We start from the raw sequence: 12,189 nt of genomic DNA on the forward strand, positions 1-12,189 counted from the left end.
TGATTTTGGGGGTCCGAGGCCAAACAGACAGATGCATGAAGAAACATTTTAAGAAAAATATCAAGACCCAGTTCTTGTATTTTTAAGAACTAAACAGTCGAAACCTATAATTCAAACCATACAATTGGTGAAGCTGAATGTGAGCTCAGTGGTTAGAAGAAGAATGGACCTTTTATAGACACTGAGGTTTTGAAAGTGCTCACACTAAATCTAACTTGCAGTATCCCCTTACCCAACAGAAGTGACAGTAATTAGGGACATTTGTTTTGCCTTTATTATGCAACAGCCAACTAGAATAGAACAAAGTTTCCAGAAAATGTGTACGTACTAGGTATGAATATAGAAACACAGAAAAATATATTTGTCAATATAAAATGGGATTTTTGATCATAATGTAGGCTATTATAAAAAACTTTGCTTTCTAAAATGTGCACTGTGGTGTAAAATCCATGTACAGAAGTGAAGAAAAAATTGCAGCATACTGGGTAGTAGTGTATATTTGCGATACAAAGGCAACATTAGTAAGGTTTTATGCAAGCTTCTGCTCATTATGAGCTGCTATTCACATTAAGGCTGATTGAATAAATTAACTGCATCGGTCAGCACAATGCAGCGATTCAATTCTATGCAAATGTCAAGCCTGGGAGTTAAGCTTCACCCTGACATACTGAGGTGAAGAAAATAACGTGTGAAGGAAGGATGATTTTAGGCTTCATCATGATGAAATATTGGAGTTATCTGAGGCCAGAGATGAGCTTAATCTGAAAGTGCAGAGTCATTTCATCTGCCACCCTTGTCAGTGTGTACTGTTGAGGCACGCTACAGCCTGAGTCATGAAGACAGCTTTGTCTCTCAGCACATCAACACCTCATTATTTCTGCCAAAGAATCAGACGGATTAGGCTATCATGCATTTTTAGTGGCCACCTTTCATGGCTGTGTCCAAGATTTAGTTGAAATTGGTTCAAACATAAATTTAGATTATGAGAGCTAGTTTGATCCATAAATAGCTATTCAAGTAGACTTTGTTTTGTCACAGTTTAATTGTTGTTTATATTTAAAAGGTGTTTAGGTGCAACTGTCAAACACATTGAATTTGGTTTGGTTTCTGTAAACTATGATAGATCATCTTTGAAGTCAAAGTCATCGTCTGTATAAGGTATGAAATATCTACAACTGTTGAAATACAATGCTGGTGCACCTGTAGTATGAACAGCAAAATAAAACACAAACTGATGTGGAATTTAAAAAAAGAAAGATTCATTTTAATTAACTGATCGTGTAAAAAAAATCAACAAATACCAAAGAATCATCATCTGTTTTACAAAACAGTAGTCATTAAGATGGCTAGGCTAGAGGTGGCAGAGTGGCCTGCTGATCATAGAGACAGTAACCCAAAATGCAACGGTTTGATCCACAGCCATGTGCCCTGTCCAAGTCATTGATCAAGACAGTGTCTGCAACTACTCACATATTGTACAGTAAGTTTAAGACTGATTAAGTGCTAAATGAACTTGACTCGTAAGTAGTTTTGTATGAGGCTGCTAGCTAAAGGTTTAATATAAAATAAAAAGCAAATGGTGAGGCTATGTTCAGACTGGCAGCCCAAATACTGATCCAGGTTGGAATCAAGTCTGAACAGCAAAAAACACATGGACTGATCTTTGCCGATCACATTTGAACCACATACCCAGGTGGTTTGACATGCAATTCAAATATGATTTCCAAAGATGAATCTCAGTCTCAACACTTGGACACAGAAACCGGATTTATACTTTGTCATACGACTGTTGCTCACCGAAAATAGCCGATCTACAAGCTCACAACCCATCGTCATGCAACGTGTTGTGATCTTGCAGACGTGCTATTTTCGGTGAGCGACTCAGTCATACAACAGATAAGCATCACTAACACCTATCCGTTATGTCGTTACCACAGCAACCAGTGCAGATAGGTCGACAATGTCTGAATACAAAATTCCGATCTGATCACTTGCAAATAACAGTGTGGACCTAAAGATCAGATTTGAGGAACAAATCGGATTTGTCTGCAGCCTGAGCAAAGCGTAAGTATCTGGTTAAGGTAATTCTCTAAGCACATGAGATCATTTTATGACATAGTCATTACAGAGGACATACACCAGTGTAGTCACTGACTGTGCTTACCCTCACTTCCTCTATGGAAATTTCAGTACCTTGGCTTGCCCTTTCTTGAGAGCTTTAAGCGTTTATTGTCGCTTTCACTCTCAAATACGGCTAAACACATATGTATGTACAATACAAAGAGTGAACAATGACATTGCATTTAGAGCAAATGCCTTGATACAATATCAACGAAACTACTATAGTAATGGCACCAAAGATATGGCCACCAAAATAAAAACAAGAAATGGTCAACGTGTCACATACACACACACACACACACACACACACACACACACACATACACACACACACACACACACACACACACACACACACACACACACACACACACACACACACACACACACACACACAAAGTTTTCTTGTGTGGATAATAGCGAAGTGGCAGCTCAATGTTAAATAACATTCTTTGAAAAACCCTAATACCTCTTTACCGTAAAAAAAAGAAAAATAAATCAATCACTCAACAAATCCACAAACCATTAGCGGATATAAATCAAAAGTGAAGCTAGCTCAGCCTGAAAAGAAACTGAGTGAGTAATACATTCATATCTTCGAAAAGTAGATTTGACATCAGCTGGGAATACATCAGCACGTCTGCTGATCATATCTCTCCAAAGTTCTAGGCATGACTCATAAACATATTCCACCTTCTTTTTTTCCTAGGAACTGCTTGAGGGCTTCCTCGATGTGTTCAAACACATGTGTTTTCCTTGTCACTCCTGGTTGTTGCTCCTTGTGGATTTTATCCAGTCGGCCAGAGTTGCAAATTGGCCGTCTTGCTCCATGTTGTTGCTACAAAAGGGGTTGTGTAGGTCCTTAAGCGAATGCATGTTGTCATTACTACTTCTCATGGTCTCCATGCTGGTGCCATTGCTCACGGGTCGAGGGAGCAGGTTGGTGTATGTGCCACCTTGGCTCTCAAAGGGGGACTGCATGTGGGAAGCGTGGCTCTCTTGTAACCGGGGAACCACGGGCTCCTGCTTCAGCTGGAAGCCGGTCTGGCACCCTCCTTCCACCAGGTTCTTAAAAAAATCCTCTTCCTCTTGGAAAGTGCCCAGGCCCAGGGTACCCCCACCGTCTCCGGATCCAGCCCCATTCAGTCCCTGAACAGGATTGATTGAACTGAAACCAGGCCAGGGAGCCTGGAAGGCCTGATTCTGGCCCCCCTGGCTGCTCTGGGCCTGGAAGGCCTGGTTCTGGCCCCCCTGGCTGCTCTGGGCCTGGAAGGCCTGGTTCTGGCCCCCCTGGCTGCTCTGGGCCTGGAAGTCCTGGTTCTGGCTCCCCTGGCTGCTCTGGGCCTGGAAGGCCTGGTTCTGGCTCCCCTGGCTGCTCTGGGCCTGGAAGGCCTGGTTCTGGCTGCTCTGGGCCTGGGTCTCTGAGTCATCCCTGTGGTGGTGCTGAAGCTGAGGCTGGGACTGAGACTGTGGCCGAGCCTGGCTCAATGCCATGCCCTGGCGCTCCAGATCTAAGCACTGCAGGTCCCTCATGGAGAGCTGGGGTAGAGTGCTACTGCCACCACCATGTGAATACCCAGGCAGACGGCTTGACTGCAGCTGCGATAGGTGGCTCATGGTGTTAGTGGGATTTATCCTGACCGCATCGATGGAGAGTGCTGGGTTGGGGTTCGACCATCCCTGGTTAACAGACATGTTAGATGCTGGTGATGGCATCATTGGGCGCTGAGGGCTCGGCTGGTAAGTCGAGTTAAATGCAGTAGGTTGTTGCCGTGACAACGGGGAGAACATGTTGGGTTCTGGTAAAAGATATTGTGATTATTAGTGTAAACATAGTTATGTATTGTGCCTATATTAGGAAATCTTGAAAGTATAAATGTAGAAAATGTTGATCAAAGTTGATGTCAGATTCAAAGGTGTGTAATGACATGTAAGGGATAATGTACAGCGATGTCATTATTGGAAAGTAAACCCTTGACACAGCCTTTTATTTTCCACAAGGGTACATTATCCCGCTGATTACACGGTTGCTTGTGAAATTTGTAATCTGACACAAAATGTTGATTCTAAATGAATTTATTAGCTTACAAGCTCCTACTGTATGTCCATAGCAATGTAAACTAAGCCAGAAAACCTTGTCTGTTATTGAGAACAGCCTTTTGCTATCAGAAAGTAATAGACAGACAATGCTTTGATTGACAAACAAAACCACGTTATAATGGTATTTAATGACTGTGTGTTACGATGCAATGTAAGTTGTAAGTTGCAATGCAAATGCAATGTAAAGGTGATCATTAGGAGCAGTGTATTTCTGTCTACCTGTTTTCATAAACGGGGGCATCATGGAAGTCTGATGGACTGGCTTTGGTCTGTTTGGTCCCAAAACTGGAAATGGAAGGACTGAAACAGAAGGTGGAGAAAAAACTCCTGTTACATTATTTGTACAAACCACATGCACAGACTCGCACACATTGAAACACCCATAATGCGCTGATGTATCCTTTTTACCATTCAATCCCGAAATCTTCATCACGTGTTCTCTGGTCCTCTTCTTTTTATTGCAGCCATATGGATCTATAGAAAACACCAAATCCACTATTATTTAACCACTTTATTTGCCTTTTTCACCCCTGCATATCTTTCCAAGGTGCACATAGACCCCTACAAAACCACTTTCAACTTGGCATATCCCTATTTTGGGCATGTCATTAATAGGTGAAATGAATAGGCTATTCGTCCTATGACCCAGTAGGGCTCAAGTGGTTAAATTAAGTTCAGAAGCACTTTGTTTTGAGTGCATATTGGCTTCTCACCTTTGTCATCGGGAAGGTAGCGGAACTCCATTGGCTCGCTCACTTCCTGATCAGTAGGCCGGCGCAGCTGCATGCGCACGGTAACCGGGGCAGTGATTGACAGGTCGTAGTAGGGCGGGCTTTTGAAGACAATAGCCACCTGGCGATGGACGTCAGCCTGGGAGAACGAGCCCTTGGCCTCCCAGCCGTCAGGGGCAAAGAAACGCACCTCTATGTCATCTGGATGGAACAAATGAATAAATGAACAGAACAGGAACAGATGAATGCTAGAGTTGGGGACAGAATTCCCCAAAGAGTATAGATGAATAATGATGAATGGATAAATGAAAAGAGGGAAAACGATATCCAGGTGAGAATGCTCTCTCTGTTCTACAGCAGATCAAGGGTCAAAGCCCACTGTACAGTGAGTATACAGTATGTTTACCTTTCTGTACTTTGTCACACAGCAAGAAGACCTCATCACCTCCCCTGACACTTCCACTGTTCCTGTTGACGCGACAGATTCTGAGCTCAGCGGTATTAGGGGCCCCTGATGAAGAAAGAATGTGCACACACACACACACGCATGCACGCGCACACACACACACACACACACACACACACACACACACACACACACACACACACACACACACACACACACACACACACAGTTACCCATTAATACATAAGAAACCATGAATCACCACCAGGAGGCATACCTGATGTATGGTTTGAAATGATTCTAGAGCCACGAAATGGTAGGGCAGATTATGATTACTGTACCAATTGGACATCATCCCTTTTGTATATTTTATGTCTTTAAACGTCTTGATGAATTGAATGCACAGGACCACAATGGAAACAAGCCCTTAGGGCTTTTTGTGTTATCCTTTTAGCATCAATGTATAATCGTACCACTGTACTATTTGCAAACTCTTAATAAAGTATTCATCAATCAATCTCCATCTGTCTGATTGCTGTCATTCAAATTTCTCTGTAATGCGCAAAGTCGGATCGTTAATCCATGTGTCAAATATGTTTGTACCAGTCAATCAAAGGTTACGATTTGAAATGTAAGTATCGGGTGTTCGCTGACGCTGGCCCACAGAGGCTTTGCGAATCCTGGAAGAGGAAGTAAGATCTGTAATGTCATAAACAGCTACAAAAGTTAGTTGTCAATTGTACATGAAATTGAAAAGTAATGGCATATTATGAGATGTACACAGCTATATCTGAAAGGTGACAGACAATGCCAGCATAGTCTCAGGAAAGAGACATCAGAGACAATCAGCAAGAGAGAGAGAGACAACAGATTGGTCTCTCAACCCATACACACGCATGACTTTCATTATTTAAGATTAAATTCAACAGGGTTGTCAAACAAATATACAACCAGTCAAAACATGTTATTTTCAAATCCAGAATGCTCGTTCAGCAACTTTACATGTCCGTGATTTTAAGACGGCGCTCTGTTAAGCTATACTAGTTTTGGTGCATCCTTCGCGGAATGCCAGTAATCAAAACTTTGCTAATGTACATACTTTGCTATTTCTCATTGCTATTTTCTCATTGCTTAATTGCCATTACCTTGTGTACTGGTATAGTACATAAAACAACTCTATTTTTGCTACTTTGACACAGTTTAGTGCACATTGGGTACAGTGTAAGATCTCCTGGTAAAAGACCAGACTATCTTGGTCTTATTAATGTGTTGTTGTTATGATGATAGTTATCAACACAGCATGAGCGACTCAGTGGGTGATATTTTAGTGTGATATTTCAGGGGCCTCAAAGGGAATGCTTTCAGTTCAGAGCTTTCAAGCCTGACCAGGTTGAGTCACATGTCACATGCTTTGCTGTCAGAAGAGGAAGTGCGCTATGGTTACTGTGCTGTTTGAGGGTTAGTGAGTGCACAGAACTTCCCCTTTCTGTGCGTGTGAGGAACACTGAGCTAGTTTCTACATCAGACACACACTGTTGACTGATGACAAAGTAAACACATCGGCACACAACACAGGTAATACATGTGTGAGCATCAAACGTTTACAATCTAGCCATTTAGCAGGCGCTCTCATCCAGAACGTGTACACATACTACATGTACACACACGCACGCAACGCACATACTACAATGCCAGTTCACACATGCGTATGTGACTCGCATCTGTCTTAAACAAACACACTAGCAGAGACAGAAGCACACACGTCCAATAATTGCTACGCTTCCATACACACCTACACTTGTTTACTTGAGAGCACACCTAAATATTCAGTTTCACTCTGCTCAATTTCACCTAACTTCCCCTCAACTATGTCATAATCATGTAATAAGGAGTAAAAGGGTCGTATTAAAATGGCCACAAATAGTGAGCACTTCAGTACAGTAAAGTACAGTAAAGAGCAGTACAATGCTCAGTGTTAATTTAACTCTGAGAGTGAACAAATGTAACCAAATGGACCAGCAACGATCCATTTGAACACTCTCTGAATTACAAATGGATAAATTATCACTGAGGAGGACTTTACTGTGTATCTTAATTATGGACCGCTAACTTTCTTCTGATTCTGATCGCACCAGAAATTCTTCTTAAAATTAGAGCTGGGTAATTTTGGTTATCATCATGGACTTATTGGACTGTTCTTTACCATGCTGATTATTTCTAATCTACAACTCACAACGCAACGTGTTGTGAGCTTGTAGATCTGTTATTTTCGATTAAGTTTGACAAATCTTGAAAAACTTTTGTACTTATATTTCTATATATATATATGTGTAAGTATATTTTGAAGCCAATACTTTTGTACTTTTACTCAACTCAAAGTTTGAATATATGCCTTTTACTTTACTTGAGTATTTTTTATATTGCGTTATTGCTACTTTTACTTGAGTTAACCATTAAAACCGGGAAAGCATGTGTGTCATTTTAGATTTTTGCGTTGGCTATTCAAAAATAGCAGATATACAAGTTCACAGCACGTCACTTTGTGCCGGACTCCGAGCTTGTACATCTGCTATTTTTGAAAAATCTTGAAGAGAACTACTGATTTGGAAGACATTTGTAGAATCGGCCTCAGGACTTAATGGGTTAAAAAAACGTGTACTTCTTCCAACACTGAGCCACTCACTGTTGTCGTAGATGGGGTTGGTGACGATGGGACCAAGAGGCCGGGTGCAGTGGCCGCTGTCGTCCTGAAGGAACACTTGGATGCACAGACGCACCACATTCAGGTCATACTCCTCTGTCTGTAGAAGCTGCTCACGGGGCACTGAGGTCACACACACACACACACACACACACACACACACACACACACACACATGCATGCAAACAAAAACAGAGAGGGAGGTCAGCTAGAGTCAATAGTGTGTGTATATATGTTTTTTAAATATATATATGAAACAAGTTTGAAATGTTTTGTGAATATTGGATATTGCATAGATAATCTCAATCTCTGTCTCTCTCGCTCACATACAGTCCTCTTCAATATCGAGTGCATTTGAATCATGACGTTCACGTTCTCGTGATCGTGTCGGTGAAATCTGGAGGCTGCTCAGGCCTCGTTGGCCTACATGTCTACATATACGGAGCATCAATACGATATTGCTTACTTGACAGATACACTATCTTACCGAGAGACACCCTCCCACGCACACACACACTGGGTTTCACATCTGCCCACTATTATCTTCCTCCCTCTCTTGATCTCTTATCCTCCTTCTCTGCTACCCTGCTCACACTGAGGCCCACCTACAGATGGGGGCTATGTCTCCACAGTGATGCTCAGTGATGTCACGTCTGGTGGAAAGCAGTGGGTAAGTGTGTGTGTGTGTGTGTGTGTGTGTGTGTGTGTGTGTGTGTGTGTGTGTGTGTGTGTGTGTGTGTGTGTGTGTGTGTGTGTGTGTGTGTGTGTCTGTGTCTGTGTCTGTGTGTGTGTGTGTGTGTGTGTGTGTGTGTGTGTGCAAGGCAGGCCTTGAGAAATGAAAGACTTTGTGAGGGTGGTGATGACGACTCATGACTCGTGACTGAGAGAGCAAGAAAAGAGAGATGGGGGGGGGGGGGGTGATGTAGAGTAGCGCAGCGGTTCCCAATCTTTTCTGGTGACCATTGAACACAGCAGCCAATCAGTGCGTTCTCAGAGCATGTTTACTTTGATAGATCAAATCGAATCCGATGTTTATAAGCACATACTGCACGTCGATTGTGTTCCGACTTGGAACAATGGAACGGAATATATACTTTTAGCGATGACATTGTATTATCATTATAAATCTTAGTGTTTTGCCAATGATTTGGGGACCCACTACCAGTGGGCCCCGGCCCACAGGTTGGGAATCACTGATGTAGAGGACCACACCCCGTCCCACTAAAAACATGCACTAAGACCTTTTTAAGAATCCTGCACAGTATTTTACATTGTAACTGTTCTACTGAGAGAGACTGGATTGATGTGACCATCAACAAAATAAATATGGTGCAGTTGAAGTCAAGACTTCATGTTTTCTATTTAAAAAGGTGAATAATATATACCGGTACTTAGAGTGTCCCCATGGCCATGTTTTTCATGGATAATTTGGTGAGTTGGCCTTCAGTTCCTGGCAGAACACCCAGCCAGACTTTAGATGGGTCCCACCCTAACATAGCCTACTTTACTCAAGAATGCACTTAGAAAACCCAAATTACTGTCCATCGATAGTTGTGCTCAATTGACAAAGGCATTGCTGAATGGTGGAACGTTGCTAAAGTGTTAAGCATTCCCCAAGTGAGGAGCAAGCAACGTAGGCAGACTGTAGAACAGATAGTCTTGATGGAAGATAGCAATAAGGCTCTGTTCCTCAGTCTTCGCTTAGCCAAACATAATATAAGGGAACAAAGAGTGCTGTTTTTATATTGGCCCCAAGCATTTTGGTTCACAAACTAAATTATTAATTTATGATATGTAGCCATATTACACGCGCATACACAGTATAATGTGGAACGTCTTTCTTCTAACTATATTCAGAGCTTTCTTTCTGTTAGCGTGTAGGTGGTGAGTGGAGGTAGAGATACAACGTGTGATGGAAGGAGAGATGAGGAGCTGCATCATCAGCATGCATCAGTATGAAACTTAGGAGAGGAAACACTAGCAGAACACTGCATGGAATTGTGTGTGTGTGTGTGTGTGTGTGTGTGTGTGTGTGTGTGTGTGTGTGTGTGTGCGTGTGCGTGTGCGTGTGCGTGCGTGTGCGCGTGTGCGTGTGCGTGTGTGTGTGTGTGTGCGTGTGTGTGTGTGTGTGTGCGTGCGCGTGCGTGCGTGTGTGCATGTGCACAAGTGCATACTGTATGTGCATGTCAGTGCATGTGAAAGACTTGATGCTACAGGTCATCGGGTGTAAGCGGTGTTAACAGGCAAAAGAATGTGGGTAGAGCTGTACGACAGAGGTGTTTCGTTTGTGTGTGTGTGTGTGTGTGCGTGCGTTTGTGTGCGTGTGTGCGTGAGTGTGTTGTGTGTGTGCAATGGAAAGAAGTGCAGGCAGATCATGCACTACTGCAGATGGTCATTGACAGTGGAGACAGCGGTGGAGGTGGTGAGTGGTTGGTGTAAATGCGTGTACAATGTGCGCAAAGTGTGAGAGAAGGAGCGAGGAGGCAGGTGTCAACCTCACCGCTAGCAAGCTGTGTGTCTCCACTCTGCATGTGTGACTCATGACCCTGAGGTCTACTGTGGGACAGGTTCAACTCCCTTAAAAAAAAATCTTACTTCATCTAATCTTATCTTCCTGTTCTTTTAATTTCATTGCAATCCATTATTAGCTCTAATATTATCTTGTGCAATATTGTATTGATGTTTTTAGCACAGTCTTGCAAACATGCCACACTAACATTAAGCTGCTTGAACTGGTGGAAAAAACGTTCCTTTTTTATTATCATTTTAGATTAATGTAAAAATTGTGAAAAAAAATTTGTGCAACACTTGTATGATGAAGTAGGGCAATCATTCACGAAAGAAACTGAAATATAAAAAAATAGAAATATGGAGATAGGCCTACAAGGTTTCTGCCCGACAGCAACAATGTATAAGTGAGTGACAAATAAACCCTCTTACGGTTTCTGGCGCTATTAGATGGACAACGCTATAAGGCAGCAACAGACAGAAAGAGCCAAGGACAAAGTCAAACTTTTGTCCCTGGCATCAGATAAAAATCTTATTAGTGATGATGATTGATGTAAGAGTTGCCACTACAACTGCATACAGCCACGGCCAACCACCAACCTTACACTATGAGACATCAACGAAAAGTGAAATCATACAACTGCTACTGGTACTGTCACTGTACTATTTCTAGTACTAATAATACTGCTGCTGTAAATGTTGAATGAAACATTACTAATATTACAACCACACACACACACACACACACACACACACACACACACACACACACACACGCACGCACACGCACACACACACACACACACATATATTTACGTGACCAGACACACACTCACACAAAGTGATAGAACGTCTGCACCAATCACTGCTGGGACCTCAGTGGCTTTGGACTCTAGTGGACCGAAGACAGGAAGTGACTGGGTGGAGGGCAGAAGTGTACAATATATAACTCTGTATGTGTGTGTGTGTGGGGGGGGGGGGGGGGGGGCAGCTTATCTCTCTGTAGAAAGGAAGCAGCCGAGTTTCACAACAGAAGTGAGCTGAAGTGAAGGTTTTGGGGTATATTAAATGACTCTCTTTCTCCCCCCCACCCCCCATAGCGAACTGTATGGTACAATAGGGGTTTAGCCTGAGTCTTGTCGTGTCTGTGTGCAACCTCTACTGTATCTATGTCCATCTGTAAAGGCCAGTTACATGTTTAAATCAAGTGTAAGTGTAACCTTTCCTGTCTCCTGCCATTACCATTTCTACCACTTCTTTTCCTCCGGTGTCAATTCGGCATGATCATTCTAGGGTCCCAGAAACAAATTATTACTATAATGTCATTTGAAAGTGTAGAGTAGACCAAATTAATAAATCTCAAATCTCCCTTTTTTGTTTGTTTTTTTGTTGTTTTCTGTTTGGGTTTTATTGTGTTTCTGTGTTTTATATCTGTATGTATCTGTTAATTGTTGATTGTGGATGAAGGCAAACCTCAAAGCTCTTTTCGAGGATAAAGGTTTAAATCAATCAATCAATCAATCATTCAATGATATGGCTTAGGCTATGAGCTGCTATAAACAGCAATTTAAAGCTGCGACCAAATTAGTACAATAATAGTACAACAATATAAAAGTACGTAT

General features: G+C 42.3%; 1 protein-coding gene across 2 annotated transcripts in view; it reads right to left on the bottom strand.

Moving 5' to 3' along the window:
* Positions 1-256: 256 nt before the first annotated feature.
* The window catches only part of LOC308100172 (proto-oncogene c-Rel-like), a 17,364-nt gene continuing 5,431 nt past the window's right edge, over positions 257-12,189 (bottom strand). Inside the window, exons 6-12 of one of the 2 annotated variants that reach the window (XM_080449120.1) lie at positions 8,042-8,182; positions 5,359-5,463; positions 4,935-5,153; positions 4,630-4,695; positions 4,441-4,521; positions 3,535-3,920; positions 257-3,504 (exon numbers count right to left, since the gene is read on the bottom strand). In XM_080449120.1, the coding sequence (XP_080305246.1) occupies positions 2,881-3,504; positions 3,535-3,920; positions 4,441-4,521; positions 4,630-4,695; positions 4,935-5,153; positions 5,359-5,463; positions 8,042-8,182 (1,622 nt within the window). In that variant the 3' untranslated portion in view covers positions 257-2,880. Of the gene's footprint in view, positions 3,921-4,440; positions 4,522-4,629; positions 4,696-4,934; positions 5,154-5,358; positions 5,464-8,041; positions 8,183-12,189 lie in introns of both variants that reach the window. The other variant, XM_080449119.1, reaches the window with a different exon arrangement.

This window comes from Gymnoscopelus braueri (assembly GCF_963280865.1).
Source record: "Gymnoscopelus braueri genome assembly, chromosome: 14".
Classification (NCBI taxonomy): Eukaryota; Metazoa; Chordata; class Actinopteri; order Myctophiformes; family Myctophidae; genus Gymnoscopelus; species Gymnoscopelus braueri.